Here is a 19,620-nt window from a genome sequence, read left to right on the forward strand (position 1 = left end):
GCTGGGGGCACAGGTCAGTCTGTCTTCTGGTTTTCACCCACAGACTAATGGACAGACCTAGAGAGCTAACCAGGAATTGGAGGCCATGCTGCGCTGTGCTGCGTCGCGTTGTTTCCTCCAACCAGTCCTCATGGAGTTACAGTTCAATGTTAAAGCCTTGGTGGTTTTGTGAGGGGAAGGGCACTGCTTTTGGACATGGCCCAAACCTTGACAGTTTTGGCAGTGGACTCCACCCCTTTTAAAGTTTCTGCAATTGTTTGGTTTTGTTTTGGATGTGTGTGGGACAAACCGATTCAGTAAAGGGGCTAGCTGCAGGTTTATTCTCGGCAAAAGTCTCATTTTTGTCTTTTTCCTTGACCACAGCAGCTCGGGACCGGCGTTCAGCTGAGTTGCGGGCTCCTGGCTGCATGGCATTAGTTACATAAGATGCACCCCTTTGGGCAGTTTCATGGCGGTGGGCTATTTCATATGCACAGGCAAGTGTGGCAGGGCGCCTCTCTAACAACTTCTGTAATATTTCCGCATTGTCCAGCCCATTTATGAAAACGTCAACAGCTATAGAGTCTTGTTCAATCTCTGCTCTGTAACCATACGCAACAGCTACTTTCCCATAAATGTCGTCTCTGAAAACATGCAGGGCCTCACTAGGTTTACGCACTTGCTGCCTCAGTTCTACAACAACAACAGTTGGATGGTCAGAAGAAGGGCCGTATGCAGTTTCCAGTTCATCCACCAGGTGGCGGTAATCACATTTGGATGAGCGAGGATTTCTGTGGACAACGGTCCCTGCTGCTCTAACTAGGCAGAACTTCACCTGAGTTGTCATTGTCTTTTCTGACCAATAGTTGGCTTCAGCGCAGCTCTCAAACATGTGCAGAAATCCCTTCCACGGTGTGGTGTCGTCGTATTGGCCCAGATGTAAGGTGGGGACCCTCTCTTTAGGATCACTGTCCTCTTCACTGTCAGATGGGGGCTGACGGGGCACACAGTGGGTCTTGCCTGGTTTTGAGCGGTGTTGACGCTGTGCAGGGGTTTGTCCATAGCTTATGGCTTCATTAAGGCTACTGGAAGGCATGGGTGTACATAGCATTGTGTTAAATGGAGCCGGTGTGCTATGTGCAAAAATTTCCATTTGAGCAGAGGAAAATGGATTTGAGTCTGGATAGCGCACTTTCATTTGGGGAGTAGGAGCTGGATAATAGTGTAAGTTGCTGCCTGTGTTCCCCTCATGGCCGTAGCTTGGACATTCGGCATCGACAAAGGGATTCGTGCGGGAAAACTGCAGCTGAGCAGGACTATCGGGCGGCGCAAATATGTCCTCTCCAATAGCTTGTGTGTTAGCACAGCTTTCGGCATACTGAAATAGATTACTACACACTGTATAGGCTGTAGCCCATTAGAACGCTGCCCCTGGTTGCCGTCTCTACCCACTCACTCTATCCATTTCACTCACCGCCGTCAGGTTTCTCCTTACGCGCATGCTCACACCCATATCACATAACCTTTTCACACGGCACCCTGCCACACACAATCCAGGCAATTCTCTATATAGCTCTTTATACAGTAAATTTACAGTGGGATACAAATAATTTTAGGCTGATGCTGCCACAATTATTTCCCCTTGTGCAAATCACAGACAAACAGTATCCCACAGTTGTTTATGTTTTTAAACCCATTTTGCACAGAGACATTTTTTGAAAAATGTAATGATAGCAATGTTGAATATTTTCACACAGTAAAAAAACGACAAAACAACTATACTAAAAATAATTACACCATAAAGATGGTTTGTTTAGTGGTTTATTTTATTTCAACCTGTAATTTATTGCAATTTACTGTTATTTGTTTAATTGTTTAACAAAATATGGGTGTGTTGAAGGGGGGGGGGGGGGGGGGGGGCACGCAGATTTTCTTGTAAAATAAAGGGGGGGCTAGCAAAATAAGTTTGGTAGCATAACATCATTTATTAATGACTAATAAAAATGTATAAATGCCAAATGGGAGCCTTATTGTAAAGTGTAAAACATTTCACCATTTATTGATGACTAATAAACATTTATAAATGCCAAATGGGAGCCTTATTATAAAGTGTAAAGCATAACATCATTTATTAATGACTAATAAACATTTATAAATCCCAAATGGGAGTCTTGTTGTAAAGTTTAAAACATGTCACCATTTATTTATGACAAACAAACATTTGTAAAAGTATTACTGGGCCTTACTATAAAAAGTATAAAGCACCAACAGTTATTTAGCATTGCTAAACTTATATACAAGTCTTTTAAAGATAGCTAAAACTATATTAAGGAAACAAATCCTATCCCTAAATTCACCACTGTCATAAAACAAAGGAAAATTATAACAAATAAATAAAATACCTTAACTGAAACTGCACAGCTATTATACAAATCAAAAAACATTTAAAAAAGTAACAATAAAATAAACTAACGGGTAAATCTCTTAGTTGTGTGGAAACTCAACACATACGTGAACAGATCTTTGAAAAATGGTTGGTTTTGCAGATCTTTTCTTCTGTTGAATATGCTCAAAACAAACAAACTACTTAGAACAAATTAGGCTTTGAGACAGATTTCCCTCTTCGAATTGGAAGCAAAGTACCAGTGGCCTTCATACTTTCTATTTTGTTTTTCGCTGCATCAGTGCCTTGAATTGCAGCCTCACATCGCTTAGCAAAAGTTAGTACTGTCTCTCCACTAGGCCTGTTGGATAGTACCTCCTGGTAAACATTGGGGACCGCAATAGCAAGTTCCCATATTAATGAAGTGGACACAACGGTGTTTCTGTCGTGCCCATGCTTCTGAAAAGCTTTCATCATGGTCTTTGTCTTTGGAAATGTCTTGAGGAGGGATTTGTATTGCTGCACAATCTCATTTGGTGTTTGAACTGGAAACAAAGCAAATAATTAGAAAAGCAAATGCTCAAAGCATTCATATATACATGGGATCGTTTTAAAAATTTCTTTAAAATGTTAGTCCAAACCTTATATTAAGATGGAGTAGCAAACACAGAGTAGTTTTTTAGTATTAAAATCATAATACTATCTTTTATGCCACATTTATAGTATCCTCTTCTGAACAATCTTCTCTACCAAAATCTTTTGCTCACCACGCTGCCGGAGCTTCTTCTGCTCCTTCTTGTATTTCTTCACTCTTCACAGACGATACAGATGAAGATGCGGAAGATGAATCTGAGTTTCCAGAAGCCTTCTAGGAAAATGGATCATTGCATGGTTAGTCTTTAGGTTGTTCTGCAGGATGTAAACAAGAAAATGGCTTTGTTTTAGAAACAAGATATTTTACAACACTCAGGTTACACTGAGTGACAAAAATGTGCAGAGTAGCTGCTACTTCAAAGTCTCCCTGTTTATAAATTACACAACTGATGATTTAGTCAGCGTATGTGCTTAAAGAGAATGTGGATTTTGTTAAAGAAAAGCATCACATGCCCTTATGAATAAAGTTATATTTATAATAAAGTTATATATAAAAAAAACTATTTTAATTCTGATTTTAAGGCTGTAACATTATCAAAAGTTTTATTACTTGGCAGTAAATACCTATTACTGTGTATTTTTTTACTCTGTAAAAAAATTTTAAAGGGAAAAAACATTTGTGTCAAATCCCATCTGTGCTTAGCAGGTGGTAACAAGAGGGATTGAAGTGACACAACTACAGTCTAAATGAATACTCTGCCATCACCACACTATTAACCTCCTAGGACCTGGCGTCCACATATGTGGACATTACATTTTGGGTTGTTTAGACCAAAATACAAAACGTTGCTCTACAAGGGCCTGGTATCAACTTACAAGGACACTATACTGCCACTATCGAAATTTAAAACGAATGTCCTCATATGTGGATCTATTTTTTCTCAGAAACAAAAATCAGGTAAAAAAAAAAAAAATCTGGTAATTCTTTGTTTTTACATTCATCAGGTCGCAATCAACCCAAATAGCAAAGAGAAATTAAAAATGCATGCCATGAAAGAGTTCCGGTCTTAGGAGGTTAAAGTATGCGAATGACAAAATTAATAATAATTAATAATAAAGCCATAATAAAACTGTTTATGAGAGAAAAGACAACAGAGAAGAATAAAAACAGATACAAAGTAATGGCATAACCTATATGCTAATTAGTGAATGACATCATAATCTATATGTTGTTAACTTTGTTTTTGAAAGATTATGATAAATGAATGATAACTAGTTCTAGCTGGAGCTATGATCTTATGAACTATGAAAATGAATCAATCAAGTTAGACCTGGCGGAACGGAATTTGGAACTAAATCTCTTTAGGAATGAAGTGGCACAACACATAAAGTTAACTGACTAAAATCTTTTAATCAACACAATGACAATAAGGGAACTTCACTGGGATTTATCAGTTATATTATGTTTATCTGACGACTGTGAAATAAAAATAATGCTTGTGGAACAAGTCTAGTTTCATACTTGTAAGGGATGATAGCTGACTTCAGAGGAAATCTTTCTCTCCTTCCAGTTCTTCAGTTCTTATCTTTTGCCACTCCAGTTTCTTCTTAAGAAAAGTCAGTTCTCTCGCTCCTTGTTAAGAAGAGCAGTTGCAGTCATACTTGCCAACCTTGAGACCTCAGAATTAGGGAGACATTCAAAAGGGCTGTTGGGGGTGAGGGTGTGGGGGTGGGGGAGTGGTATACATATACACATATATATATACAAAAAACTTGAATTTTACAATGTTTATTTATCGGATAAAATAACTTAAATGTCACCATTATTATTGTTCGGCCAGAAACAGCGGGGGTGTCCAAATTCAGAGGCTGCATCCACCTGAGGACCCGGCCCTCGCGGTCTAAGTGGGCCGGGTCCTCCGAAAGCCAGGTAGGCCGGAAGCGAGTGACTGTGAAATTGGACGGTCAGAAGTACGTCACGAGCTCTCTCGGTGGAGTGAAACTCCGCCGTCTGCTCCTTGCTATCTAAAATATAACCAGACACTGGCGTAAATTCTCGGCCATCTCACACTTCTGTTTAATCTGTTTTCTGGTTGACCTTCCCGGAGGAATAATAAAGTTTTATTTAGTCTAATCTACTCTAATCTAATCTAATCTAATCTAATCTAATCTAATAACTTTAATCTCAGCCAAACAGATTTACTCACGAACAAATAAAACACTGAAAAAAAGCCAAACAATAACATTTTTAAGTTATCTAAGTGACTTATCATTTTTAACCAGAGTAGCGAAAGACCACGGGGGTTTGCTGTTCTCGCCGGCTCAGATATTTGAAGTTTACACACCTACATTCTTGCCTGAAAATATGTTAAAAGTTTATTTTGCAACCCAGAAAGAATAATAAGAGTGATATTGAAACTAAGTAGCTGCCGCCATTGTTGGAAACTGGAATTGGCTGGGCCGCGCTTTGAATGGTTTTTCAATTTTGTTGTCCAGGTGGAAAATCGGGAGAAATTCGGGAGAATGGTGGCTCAGGGAGATTTTCGGGAGGGGCACTGAAATTCGGGATCCTCCCGGAAAAATCGGGAGGGTTGGCATGTATGGTTGCAGTAGGGGCAAGATTAGAAGAAGAATCTAAAATACAAACAACTATTAAATTACAATACTAAAATAATTTCTAATCTAAAATTGGAACATCCAAGGACATGTCTGTACGCTAAGAAGAAATTGTACTGAGAAGTTGTTGGAGGAACACGTCATGGTTCTTGAGTGCTCAAGAACCATGTGCTTGGTTCACAACACACTGATGGACCACTGGGACTTCATTCAAGGATATACAAAAAAATATTTCGATTCTGAACGAGTCTGGCATGAACTTTTTTTGGAGGGGGTGACTGTTTGGTGTTTTAAATGACACATTTAATGTTACATGTGGTGCTCTTATAATACATTGCCATTTTTGACAGTAGTTAAATGTTATTTCAAGCAATGATTGTAATTTAGGTCTAAGTGTAATAAATTGTGATGTTATACATTTAAGACTCACTTTTGGCATTTACAAATGTTTATTAGTCATTAATAAATTGTGTTATGCTTTACACTTGACAATAAAGCTCCCATTTGGCATTTATAAATGTTTATTAGTCGTTAATAAATGGTGACATGTTTTACACTTTACAACAAAGCTCCGATTGATAGTTGTGGATATTTATAATTCATTCATAAAGTATAATTTTATATGCTTAAAAATATGTTTACAAATGCTTATTATGCTTACAAGATAGCAAATTAGTCTGAAAGGTTTAATATAGTAACTCTAGATTAAATATGTAGGTGAACACATTTGGCTCACTATTTGGCAAGAAACCGGTCAGGTTTTTCTCTTTCTCACCCTTAACTAATGCTTTACAAACCATTAATAATGTTTTATAAAGCATTTACAGATTAATTAAAAAATACTGACATATGCAGCCATTTGTTTAACTGATGTGACAATGGGAATTAATTGTTGTTTAATGGAAATTTTGCTTGTGAAGCACTAATTTTTTAGGATTGCAAAAAAATTATTTTTAAATAATAATACTTTTTGTGAAATGTGGTTTTCTTTTAAAGGTAAAGCAAAAGTGCTGTCCTCATTTCACAGCACGATATCCTGTAGGTATGAATCATAATTAATCTGAAGAAACTACTGTGTTAAACATTGTATATTTGATAGTGACTATTTTAGAATATACAATAAATAAAACTCTTTACATTTCATGAAATCATAATGAAAGTGTTTATTGAATTAATACATCATAAGCAGACAATTTAACAGTTAGTTCATATTTTATGAACACTGCCAAAAAGTTCCAGAAGAATGTGTCTTATTCAGCGCTTTCACCCTGAAAAAAAGTAATGAAAGGTAAAATTATTCAACACATATTAACAACAAGCAATTTATCGCGTGTTGTTTTTGTACAAGTATCTACACGCTCTACTCTCTTCAAATCAAAGCGAATTAATAATACAAAGCAAGCAACATTCAACATTCAATCGAACACTCCGCTGATCAACAGTAAATGTTGTGTAAAATGAATTACATGAATTACCTTTCCAACATCACGGCTCTTGGCTCTCAGTTTGTTGACCTGAGATTCAGCAATGTCAGCACGTTCCTGAGCTTCCTCCATCTCATGCTGGACCTTTCTCAGTCTGGACATGTGGGTGTTGGCCTGTTCCTCCTGTTTAGTGTAACAATATGTTTTGGTTTTTTTTATAAATATCAGGTCATATATGCTGGTTATATTTCAGTTATAAAGTTGTGCACTCCATTTGTAAAATCACAAAACATTTTACTCACAGCCTCCTCAGCTTGTCTCTTGTAAGCCTTGACTTTGAGCTGCAGCTTGTCCACCAGATCCTGAAGTCTGACCAAATTCTTCTTGTCCTCCTCAGTCTGCATAAACAACAAACTGTTACTGACAGCTAAAGAAGAAAGAATTTAAGAACTTAAATGTAATAAATATTTAGGTAAATGTGTAATCACCTGGTAGGTGAGCTCCTTCACTCTCCTCTCATATTTACGGACTCCTTTAACAGCATCAGCTCCACGTCTCTGCTCAGCTTCAACTTCAGCTTCCAGTTCACGGACCTTTAATGCCATGATAAATAATCAGCTTTTAATAAATATTAACAGTACAGAGAAGAAATTGGGTGGAGATCATGTGATGAAATATAAGTGTTTGTTTGTTTTTTTTAAATATTTGAATAATAGTTCAAGAACAACATACCCTGGACTCCAGTTTCTGGAGCTGCTTCTTGCCACCCTTCATGGCGAGGTTCTCAGCCTCATCCAGACGGTGCTGCAGGTCCTTGACTGTGACCTCCAGGTTCTTCTTCATCCTCTCCAGGTGAGCACTGGTGTCCTGCTCCTTCTTCAGCTCCTCAGCCATCATGGCAGCCTGAAAATATGGGTGGTATTGGGATTACTGATCAAGCATGAACAAGAATTTTGAAAAGAAAAGAAGGCTTGTAACCTACTAACTTACATCAGTGATAGCCTTTTTGGCCTTCTCCTCAGCATTTCTTGCTTCTTGAACTGCATCATCCACCTCACCCTGAACCTGGACAAGGTCAGACTCCAGCTTCTTCTTGGTGTTCAAAAGACTGGTGTTCTGAATGAAAAAGGAACAGTTTTAATGATGTGATTCTCACTCTCTGATGTCTCAAAGTTCTTGTAAAGTAATGAACACCAACCTGAGAGTGAAGCAGTCCAACACGCTCGCTAGCATCAACCAACTCCTGCTCAGCTACTTTGCGTCCTCTCTCTGTCTGCTCCAGAGCGGCTCTCAGCTCCTCAATCTCAGCCACCATCAGACCATTTCTGCGCTCCACCATGGCGACCTGCTCCTTCATGTCTTCCTGTCCTCTGACAGCATCATCCAAGTGCAGTTGGGCATCCTGATTTCAAACAAACAAAAGATATTATCACTGTATGCTTTTAGGTTAATAAAAAAACACACACACACAAATGATCTACCAACTCACCTTGAGCTGTCCTTGGACATTCCTCAGTTGTTTCTGGGCCTCAGCAGCCTGTCTGTTGGCATGGCTCAGCTGAATCTCCATCTCATTCAGGTCTCCCTCCATCTTCTTCTTGACTCTCAGGGCATCATTCCTGCTCCTGACCTCAGCATCAAGAGTGCTCTGCATGGAGTCAATCACCCTCTGGCTGTTCCTCTTGATCTGCTCCGTCTCTTCGTCCTTCTCTGCCAGCTTTCTGTCAATCTCACCTTTCACCTGGTTTAGCTCAAGCTGAACACGAAGGATCTTGGCCTCTTCATGCTCCAGAGTTCCCTTTAATTAAAGGGTTATTTCAACGTAAACTGGAGAAGGGATACTTTTATAAAGTTAATTACAAACAAATTAAGATTCTATAAAATACATTACCTCAGCTTCCTCCAGAGCTGTCTGAATTTCAGACTTCTCAGTCTCAACAGTCTTCTTGGCCTTTTCCAGCTCATGGATGCTCTTTCCTGTCTCACCAATCTGCTCAGTCAGATCTGAGATCTCCTCTACAGAGCAAACACAGCCAAGAGTTAGAGTACTTGGAGCTGATATATGCAAATGTTTTTGCCACAACATAAGCTGTAAATGAATATAAACATTAGAATCATATCCATATGATCTATAACAAAATTAGCATACGCTGCAGGTTCTTGTTCTCTCTCTTCATGGTCTCCAGTTGATCCAGAGCCTCTTCATATGAGTTCTTCATCTTGAACAACTCAGTGCTGAGAGAACGAGCCTCCTTTTGTGCTCCTTCCAGCTCTGCCTGGCTCTCCTCATACTTCTGCTTCCATTCTGCCAGGACCTATGTTAATATAGGTTAATTAGTTTGTTGTGATTATGGGTGTATGTCTCTTCTGATGATAATGGTTATGTTTAAAACTTTACCTTATCAAAGTTCCTCTGCTTCTTATCAAGGTTGGCAGCCAGAGAATTAGCTCTCTCCACATCAATCATGAGGTCCTCCACCTCACCCTGCAGCCTCTGCTTGGTCTTTTCCAGTGAGGCACACTTGGAGTTCACAGCCTCAATGGATTCCTCAGCGTCCTGCAGGCGCTGGGCAAGCTTTTTCCTGTTGTTAAAATAATTTTGTATTGATCAAGAGTGAAACAAGTGTATAAACTAATTTAAACAATGAAAGCATCATGACTTACTTGGCCTCCTCCAGCTCCTCAGTGCGCTGGATAGCATCAGTCTCATATTTGGATCGCCACTGAGCCACCTCACTGTTGGCCTTGGACATTCCTCGCTGCAGCTCAGCCTTGGCCTCCTGCTCCTCCTCAAACTGCTCTCTGAGCAGATCACAGTCATGACGTGCTGACTGAACAGCATGAGCCAGGGCGTTCTTGGCCTGTTGAAGTGAAAGTTGATTTCAGATTTCGACATTTTATTGTTGAATCAATTTAAAAGTCTAATGCTGAGAGGATAACAAATTTAAGAGCTAAAACCTAAGAAAGAAATTAGAGGATAATCTGTCTCAGAGTTACTGAGTGTCTCTGTAACTGACTAAAACTTGTCTCTGTTTTTATTAGTAAGTGCTGAAATATAAAAGAAGATAGAAAATAGTTACAACCTTCACTTCCTCCTCAACGTGTCTCTTCAGCTCCTCAATCTGCTGAGTGAAGGCCTGCTTGCCCCTTGTGAGCTGAGAAACAAGAGCTTCTTTCTCCTCAAGCTGGCGTCCGAACTCACCTGTAAATATCACACACGTATTAAGCCCAGTTTGTTTTATTTCACCCACTGATTGGTTGTAGTTTTACGTACCTCTAAATGACAAATTTCCAGAGACAGACTGTTTTTTTGTTATATACCACTTACCATTCTCTGTTTGTAGTCTTGCCTTCTGGGCATTAATGTCATTCAACTGACGAACATTCTCATCATTTTTGGCTTTGAGTTCACTTAGTTGATCCTCAAGAGTCCTGCACATTTTCTCCAAGTTGCCCTGTCAACAAGTAATGTCATATTCATGTTAACAGTTAATGAGCCGCTTTGGCGGTCCTGAAATGCAAAAAAAAAGAAAATCTGTTCTCTATAAACAATGTCCACACCTTTGCTTTAGCAACAGCCTCCATGTTGCTGGAGAGGTCATCGATCTCCATCTTGTACTCGCTCTTCTCCTTCTCCAGCTTCTGTTTGACACGCTGGAGGTTGTCGATCTGCTCTCCGAGCTCTGCAACAGTGTCAGCCTGCTTCTTACGGAGAGCTGCTGCAGTAGCTTCATGCTGCAGAGTTGATTCCTCAAGATCACGACGCAGTTTCTGGAACTCAGCCTCTCGCTTCTTGTTCATCTCAATCTGAGCAGCTGTTGCTCCACCAGCTTCCTCGAGCCTCTCGCTGATCTCTTCAAGCTCCCTGGAGAGGTCGGCTCTCTGCTTCTCTACCTTAGCCCGAGCTGCCCTCTCAGCCTCAATCTCCTCTTCCAGCTCCTCAATACGAGCCTAGTTTGAAATTATTTGGATTTATCGATTAGAACCTAAACTTAATTAGGTTTATGAATTATGATGAACAATATTCTTTATGAACACTGGTCGTTAGTGTTACCTGAAGTTCTTTGATCTTCTTCTGAAGTTGAGCACCAAGGGATTGCTCGTCCTCAATTTTGCTGAGAAGTTGGCTGATTTCAAAGTCCTTCCTTGGTGTGGAAGAAGAAAGGTTTTACGATCATAGTCCATATGATTATTGCAATGCAGTGTTTGAAAATAAAATTATTTACAAAAAAAGCCCTACTTCTTGATTTTCTCGTCAGACTGCTGCTTGTCATTCTCCAGATCCATTATGGATTCCTGGGCCAGTTTCAGATCTCCCTCCAGCTTCCTCTTGGCTCTCTCAAGGTCCATGCGGAGCTTCTTCTCTTGCTCCAGTGAACCCTCAAGCTATAAAATCATGGCAGTTGATTTAAGTGGTTGGAAAGACAATGATTTAGTACTAAAATTCTTTCCATAAAAAACAAAAAGCAAACACGTCATTATTATAGATTTCTTACATCATCAACTTGCTGTTCCAGCTTTGTCTTGGACTTGGTCAGAGTGTTGACTTTGTCCTCCTCTGCCTGGAGATCATCCAGTGTTTGCTGATGGGCCTCTTGTAAGGCTTTCTTCTCCTTTGTTAACTTGGCAATTGACTCATCTTGAGATGCCATCTCCTCTGTCAGGTTTTTCACCTGAAATAATGTGTATACATTAAGTTTAATTTTGTTCGAGAATATGTTGAATATTTGAACGTTTAAGGTGTCTAGTCAAAGAGCAATATTACATGCTTTAATTGAACTAAGAATACAATCAATATGAACTGAACCTTGTTTTCTGTGGCATGTTTCTCCTTCTCCACTTTGGCCAAGGTGAGCTCCAAGTCATCAATGTCCTTCTTTAGCTCAGAGCATTCATCCTCCAGCTTCCTCTTCTTAGCAGTCAGCTCAGCATTGATTTCCTCTTCATCCTCCAGTCTCTCACTTGTCTCTTTGAGTTTGGCCTCGAGCTGGATCTTGCTCTTAATGAGCCCCTCACACCTTTCTTCAGCATCAGAGAGATTGTCGACTTCCTATAATACATGTTGAACACACAACTTAGATTATTTGTGAGTCATATTGTCCTAGTTTTTTCTTGATCGTAATTTTAACTACACTTTTGTTTTAGCAAATAAATAATGAGAGGATGAGACAAACATGTGGTCCTTTTATTTCTAACTTTAATATACATGAACTAGAGTTGTAATATATACTTTTCTCTGCTACTTACTGCAGCCACTTGAAGTTGCAGGTCATTCTTCTCCTGCAGCAGGCCGACCATCTTCTCTTCCAGTTCCTTCTTCTTGGCCAGAGCAGTAGCCAGGTCTGTCTGCATCTTCTCATAGTTCTCCTTCATGTTCTGCAACTCCTTCTCTGTCTCAGCACTCTTCAGAAGAGGCTTGATCTTGAAGTACACTTTCAGCCATGGCCAGTTCTTGACATTCATGAAAGAACGGATGTTGTACTGGATGGTGTAGATAGATTCTCTAAAAACCAAACATGAGAATGTTACTTTTATTGTAGTAGGCTCTTATTATAACAAAGGAAATACAAAAGAGAATACAATAGAGTTTAGTATGATAACGTTACCTCCTCTCCATCATCTTCACAAACTCTTTCCTCATGACATATCCTCTACAGAGAGCCTGAGTCATGGTCACCAGCTCAGCCAGTTTCTCATCTCTCATCTCCTCAAGAGTGCCCAGCAGACCAGCTTTGAAGAACACCTATTTAATCATTGAAAACATAAGTACAAGTGCAAATGGACAGTGTTTTGTTAATGTATATTAATATAATGAAGTGTACCTTCGTGTGCCCAAACATGTACTGTGTGTGATCCACATCAATGGAGCCAAGCAGCTTCTCAGAAGCTTTCTTGTTGTCAATGAACTGTCCCTCAGGGATGACACTGGCATTCAACACTTTGTATCTTCAAGAGAGAATCATGTTGTTACTTGGATTTTTCTTCCATCATATTCAAGTTTGTCCTTTACAACAACAATGAAACCATTTCTGCTTTGTAATACAGTAATGTGCTGTCACCTCTGCTTGAAGTCACCATAGAGGATTCTGCTGGGGAAACCCTTTCTGCAGATTCTGATGCCCTCCAGTACACCGTTACACCTCAGCTGGTGGATGACCAGGTAGTTCTCCATAAGGCCTGAGAGTCAGAAATCCATAACATTTCAAATCTTTTTCTATATTATTACTGTAATTTTTGCAGTTAATACGACTGTGGGTGTTTTACCTGGGGTCTTTGTCTCATTGGGAATCAGGCAACGGACAAAGTGAGGATGAGTGCTCCTTAAGTTGGTCATCAGCTTGGCCAGGTTCTCCTGAAGATCAGCATCATTAGATAATAGGTTAATAGTATTTAAATCTAAGATTTTAAATTGATATCTTAAAATATAAATCTATACATACTCTGAAAAGAGCAGAGACAGTCTGGAAGGAACCACCCTTCTTCTTACCACCCTTCTTGCCACCACCACCAGCAGCCTCTGTTTTCATAAACAGTAAATTTTATAATTGGAATTGAAAAAATATTTTTCACAGAATAATATTAGCCTGCAGTATGCACATTGTAGCTATCTGTACTGGACACTAGAATTTGTAAGCACTTTTTTTCTTACCTTCAGCTCCACCATGAGTTGCGTAAAGGAAGCAGAGCAGTTTGTTTGAAGACTTCTGGTAGAGCTGCACAACTGAGTCATTCAGTGGGTCCTTGTTCTTGTCCAGCCAGCCAGAGATATTGTAGTCCACTGTACCAGCATAGTGAACCAGGGAGAAGTGTGCCTCAGCCTTGCCCTTTCCAGGCTTTGGCTTCTCAAATGCCTTGGTCTTGCCAAGATGCTGATCGTGCAGCTTGTTCTTGAAAGTTGTGTCAGAGGCCTTGGGGAACATGCACTCCTCTTCAAGGATGGAGAAGATGCCCATTGGCTGAGAAAATGTCACATGTCATATTAAAGTTTCAACAGAGGTAACATATGCACCCACATGTACATTTCTTCCAGAGTAGCTGTTTACCTTCTCAATAAGCTCAATGCAGGCAGCCAAGTCCATACCAAAGTCAATGAACTCCCATTGAATGCCTTCTTTCTTGTACTCTTCTTGCTCCAGGACAAACATGTGATGGTTGAAAAACTGTTGCAGTTTCTCATTGGTGAAGTTGATGCAGAGTTGCTCCAAGCTGTTGAACTGCAATAGTAAAAACATGTTTAATTTCATGACAATACAGTGTTTAACATTTAAGAAATGTGGTGAAATGTCTCAAATGCCCACATCGAAGATCTCAAATCCAGCGATATCCAGCACTCCAATGAAGAACTGTCTGGGCTGCTTTGTGTCCAGCATCTCATTGATACGGATAACCATCCACAAGAACATTTTCTCATAGATAGATTTGCACAGAGCTGAGACAGCATTGTTGACCTGGCAAACAAGAATTTATAATGATACAAAACCGTATGAATACAGCTATAATGCCTATAAATATTTAATCATATTTTAAGTTCTTTTCATTAATTACCTGTGGGACAGTCTGACCTTTGGTCACCATCTCATTGCCAACCTTGACTCTTGGGTAGCACAAAGCTTTCAGCATATCAGCCGAGTTCAGGCCCAGTAGGTATGCAATCTTGTCCGCCACTGTTGGATTAAAACAAATAATTATAATACCTAACAAATGCAAATTACTTCAAATATTTTTCCATTATAGAAATTTTTCACAATACCCTCAGTGCCATCAGGTTCAGCCTGCTCTTCACGCTGCTTCTGCTTGAATTTCATGTTGCCATGATGCATCACAGCACCAGTCAGCTTGTAGATGCTTAACTTCTCATCAGCACTAAAGCCCAAGATGTCAATAGCAGTCTGTAAGAAAAAAATGAAATCAACAATTCATAAATAAAACAAAAGAAGATATTTATGGTTAAGTATAAGATTCTGTGTCAAATGTGATTTTACATCTGTTGCAATGAACTCCTCCACATCATTGATGCTCTTGACAGTGATTTCACCCTGACTGATCATTGGATAGTCATAGGGGTTAGTTGTGATCAGAAGAGCCTCTGAAAGGAGAAATGAAGTTAACTTGTTTTTAGCTTAGAATGTGATTTTAATGGTTTTAAAATCTAAATTTAGGTGTCCTATCAACATACCCAGAAGCTCAGGCTTGTGGCCAGTCATCAGCTGATAGAAGATATGGTAGCTTCTCTCAGCAGACAACTGGAAGGTGACACGGGACTTCTCCAGCAGATCTAAGAAGAACAGATTAATTTTGACACTGTAGACATGAGACATCACAGTCAAGACTGTGATGCAGTCAAGACTCCAAAATGGATCGAACATCCATTTATTTATTTGGCTGTCATTGGGGGTGTTTGAAACTATTTTCAGTTCTATTGCTTTACTAATAATGTGATTCACAGTATACCTTGTTATAATTTAAATGTTCTGTGAAGATGCAATATGTTCCTACTTTTACTTACACACATGATAACTACTGGGTTACGGCAGAAAGTGTTGACACACCAATAAATGCCAGTCAGTTACTCTGTCAGTGTACAGTAGATCACTTTTTTTTGTCCCCTGCTCATTTATATATATAGTGTAACCACACTGTTCATGCATCCGTGTTCCACCACAACAGACAATATTGCTTCTTCTGAAATTAAGTGACTCATCTCTTTATGTGCTGTGAAATAAATAATATTTAATATTTAGAGTTTTGGGCGGGGGGGGGGGGGGTTCTAAAGATATCAGTTTGATACTCATTCCCCAGAGCTTGAATATATTTAAGTGACTAATTAAATATCATTTCTATCACACATAACTTTAATTTGCACTGTGGTTCAAACTTACACGTTTCAATATCAGCTGAAGACAGCTTGCCAGATGTGCCAAAGTGAATCCTGATGAATTTACCCTAGAGGGGTAGATCTTTATTAATACTGCCTTTCATGAGAGCATGTAGTAAAAAGCGTATTTACATTAACTCAGTTTTAATCACTTACAAAACGAGAGGAGTTGTCATTCCTCACAGTCTTGGCATTACCGTAGGCCTCCAACAGAGGGTTGGCAGCAACAATCTGATCCTCAAGAGAGCCCTGCAAGAATATATTGTGTTTATGTGAGCTGATCTTCCAAAATCTATTTTCTTTTTTGTCACAAAGTCTTTGGTGCTGAATAAAGAATATACCTGCATTTTGCCAGGTGTTGGCTCAGCCTTCTTAGCTCCAAGAGCTGCAATTGTTGCAAAGTACTGGATGACACGTTTGGTGTTGACAGTCTTTCCTGCACCAGATTCTCCACTGGGGATTATGGGACACTGTTAAAATGCCTTAAAGTTTTTATAGATTTTTAATGTAGTTTGTATTATACTCACGTAATCAGGACAGACTGGTTCTCACGATCTAAAAGAAAAACATATAAACATGTCTTGAATAATCTTAGGATTCATTTATTTCCTATCACTTATAAGTAGCTATGTGCTAAGAAACAATTTTTTTCACGCAATGATTAATGGTCATCTGTTTAAGTCAAAGTCCTAAATGCATTTAAAAGCTTCAATAGGGAATTGATCTTACCAGTGAGCATGAACTGATAGGCATTGTCAGAGATGGAGAAGATGTGGGGTGGAGCCTCAATCCTCTTCTTTCCTCTGTATGCTGCTACACATGTAGCATCATATACAGGAAGCCACTTGTAGGGATTGACGACAACGCAGAACAACCCAGAGTAGGTCTGTATCATAGAGAACAAATATCATTTAAACATTTACAGATCAGCATGATATTTTCATTTCACACACAGCAAAGTGAAAACTTACGTAGATCATCCATGATGCATAACGCTCTTTGAGGTTAAACAACACAGATGGCTCATTAAGGTGGGTCATCATGGCCATGTCCTCCATCTTATCAAACTTTGGAGGGTTCCTGGGGTGGATTTCATCTTCCTTTACGGTGACCGTCTGAATAGAAAATAAAGATCACTTAGAAAAAATCAGCTTTCAAAGTTCGGCACTATATAGTTAACAAACAGATAAAGTACATCGATTATTCATCTACCTTTCCTCCCTCTGTCTCAACAGTGGCTTTACCACCCTCCTTCTTGACAAGTTTCCCCTTGACATACATCTCATCAGGATCAGTCACAAAGAAGGCCGTCTTGGCATCAAATGGAGCAGTCTGGGCCTCAATCCTCTCCTTTTCTGGCTTGCGGAGGTAAATGGCCGCCGCGCCATACTGCGCCATCTCCGCGTCTGTGCTCATGTTGGCACTTTATTGGAGACTGAAAATATGATGGATTTACACATAAATCATATACTGTACTTATTATACAACACATAATTGTCATCCATTCTTTTTGATTCATGAAATTTACCTCAGCTGATGCAAACAGAAATTCCTTGGTATCCTGTGTATGTCAAGGTGCTATAAAATAAGTAAAGGTACATCAATGGACATTTTACGCTTCAGTTTAAGAATCCATTCAAAAAGCAAAGTTTTCAATGTCTTTAAAAAAAATTAATAACTGAACACTTAAAAATGTAAAACATAAACTAAATTAGAGCATATAATACACAATAGATAAAACATGGTAGCTGAATCTTTTACTGTACTCACCCGCCTTAGATGCCTGTCAGTTAGAGCAAATGTCCAGAGCTGCTGCTTTTATAGACAACGTCTCTGCTTCCTCAGCATTTACACTCTACTTAGTTTGGTCACGAATGTCTGACACCTTGCTTCTTGATACTGATATGGTCAAAAATAAATGAATTATTATGATTAATTTTCCACATATGAAGTCCTTCTTTTCTAATACAACATACTTTCAAAAACAAACAATTTAGCTGTATTCCTTAGTGAAAAAACTATTGCCAATTTATTGTAGTTTATTTGGTATTTTTCTTCAAGTGATTATGCTCCTAAATATGGAAAATGTAAGAAATGTTAACAATATAGTTAGTGGTAAATTACAACAGTGCTCTGGATGGTTTGGGGATTATTCATTCTAATAACTCTTGAAGATATATTGATATTAATTTGATACAGTTTATACCAAGCTTGTCTGTGTGCCCAAGCATCTTTGATATTTTGATAGCCAGTTTTAAACTTGCAGTGCCACTGGTGTATAGTTACAGGACATAAAAATCCAAGACATGTGATATAAAATTCAGAGTCAGACTTTCTGTTATTGCCAGAAGGGTGTTATATATAGCTCCTGGAAATATAATATTAAAAAATGTATTACTATAAAATAGTTTGTTATAAATACATTGAAGTGAGCGCACAGCTTTTAGCTTACCATTTTGATGAACTAATTAAATGATAAATTCTTACTGGAAGGTAAAATCTGGGATCATAGCAAGGATTTGCTTTTATTTCCAAAGTTTTATTTCTCCAGAACCTTTCACATGTGTCTCAAGTGCTCAGGATGAAACTGCAGTCATTTGCATAAAGCACATAGTGCCAAATGGTGGGCATCACCCTCCTCAGCCTCTCTGGTAGGGTATATGCCAGCATGCTGCAGAGTGTGTATTTTAGTTGAACCTTTAATTCAGGAGGAACAATGTGGTTTTCATCCTTAATCATGGAACACTGGACCTGATATTTGTGCCCTTCTTGCTATTCTTGTTATCCGCATCACTTCATTATTATTTTCTTCTGTCACATCTTGCTATTCTGTTGTAGAGGTGAATAAAGTGTCAGGCAGGAACATGAGTTTGAACCTGGAAAAAAAAAAGGATGATTCTGAATGTTGTCAGTATATATGCCCCACAAGTTGGATGTCAGTTAGAAAAGAAAAAGGAATTCTGGAGTAAGTTGGAGAAAGTGGTAGCGAGTGTTCCTGGGGAGAGAGTGCTGATTGTATCAGACTTTGACAAATAAAAATGAGCAGAGGTGATTAGGAGGTGTTGGGTAGGTATGGTATTAAGTAGTTAAATGCAGAAGAGCAGATGGTAGTGGGCTTTCTAAAAAAAATGGAAAGGGCTGTTGTGAACAGATATTTCAAGGAGAGGGATGACCACAGGGTGACATTACAGAGCAGAGGAAGGTGCACACAGGTGGAGTACATCCTGTGCATAAGGTGTAATTTGAAGGAGACTACAAGGTGGTGTCAGGGGAGTAGTTTTAGTTTTTGGCACTGCATCTCATGCTACTTGGGTTCCTCAAGTAATTAGTCTACCTCCAGCTCAAAATTTCAAACCCTCTTCTACTCTTCATTTTTACTGTGGGGATTGTTGGTCCCCACAAGTATAGTAGTATGCCAATTTCCTGTCCTCACAAAAATGTCTAAACATGTACACACAAACACACACACACACACACACACACACACACACACACACACACACACACACACACACACACACACACACACACACGCGTGTATAGATAGATGTGCTGTGGGGGAGATATCAGATTTTCTTAGAGGTCTGTCCACATTTTCAGTTGAGGTAAGCTGTACTGCATGATCCAGAATAGAAAGGCACCACCAAGTGTGGCCTTATATGTGAGTGAGCATTGCAGTATTATATCAGTGACACTGTTTTATGTTGACTTGCACTGCCTTGAATTCAACTTATATTTTTAAAAGCTAA

At 39.1% G+C, this 19,620-nt stretch overlaps 1 protein-coding gene and 1 long non-coding RNA gene across 2 annotated transcripts; both read right to left on the minus strand.

The window, feature by feature from the left end:
- Positions 1–2,518: 2,518 nt before the first annotated feature.
- LOC102082955 (uncharacterized) lies at positions 2,519–4,632 on the minus strand. Its single transcript, XR_269142.4, has 3 exons — positions 4,479–4,632; positions 3,130–3,230; positions 2,519–2,907 (listed from the first exon to the last, which is right to left on the minus strand). It is a non-coding gene; the product is annotated as an uncharacterized LOC102082955 (long non-coding RNA).
- A 2,088-nt stretch (positions 4,633–6,720) lies between these two features.
- LOC100698204 (myosin heavy chain, fast skeletal muscle) lies at positions 6,721–17,657 on the minus strand. The gene is made up of 41 exons (XM_019357841.2): positions 17,642–17,657; positions 17,400–17,449; positions 17,084–17,306; positions 16,843–16,986; positions 16,601–16,757; positions 16,399–16,426; positions 16,213–16,324; positions 16,028–16,120; positions 15,876–15,939; positions 15,173–15,271; positions 14,979–15,082; positions 14,747–14,885; positions 14,542–14,660; positions 14,295–14,444; positions 14,040–14,210; positions 13,646–13,952; positions 13,437–13,513; positions 13,261–13,348; positions 13,056–13,173; positions 12,819–12,942; positions 12,603–12,739; positions 12,244–12,499; positions 11,804–12,046; positions 11,493–11,669; positions 11,237–11,382; positions 11,051–11,141; positions 10,558–10,947; positions 10,325–10,451; positions 10,080–10,198; positions 9,661–9,857; positions 9,395–9,578; positions 9,146–9,311; positions 8,888–9,012; positions 8,486–8,794; positions 8,195–8,398; positions 7,987–8,112; positions 7,729–7,899; positions 7,485–7,589; positions 7,299–7,394; positions 7,048–7,179; positions 6,721–6,840 (listed from the first exon to the last, which is right to left on the minus strand). Exons 3-41 carry the CDS (start codon positions 17,285–17,287, stop codon positions 6,823–6,825), a joined length of 5,817 nt encoding a protein of 1,938 aa, XP_019213386.1. The 5' UTR covers positions 17,288–17,306; positions 17,400–17,449; positions 17,642–17,657; the 3' UTR covers positions 6,721–6,822.
- Between the last annotated feature and the right edge of the window lie 1,963 nt (positions 17,658–19,620).

Source organism: Oreochromis niloticus, linkage group LG4, assembly GCF_001858045.2.
Source record: "Oreochromis niloticus isolate F11D_XX linkage group LG4, O_niloticus_UMD_NMBU, whole genome shotgun sequence".
Taxonomy (NCBI): Eukaryota; Metazoa; Chordata; class Actinopteri; order Cichliformes; family Cichlidae; genus Oreochromis; species Oreochromis niloticus.

What these genes read in the sequence shown, in the direction of transcription:
- LOC100698204 (XM_019357841.2), bottom strand. Translation starts at nt 17,287, where the DNA reads ATGAGCACAGACGCGGAGATGGCGCAGTATGGCGCGGCGGCCATTTAC. An exon ending in GTGAAGATGATGGAGAGGAG is followed by an intron (nt 12,500 to 12,602) that starts GTAACGTTATCA and finishes TTTGGTTTTTAG; the next exon opens with AGAATCTATCTACACCATCC. An exon ending in CAGCTCTGGAGGAAGCTGAG is followed by an intron (nt 8,795 to 8,887) that starts GTAATGTATTTT and finishes CTTTAATTAAAG; the next exon opens with GGAACTCTGGAGCATGAAGA.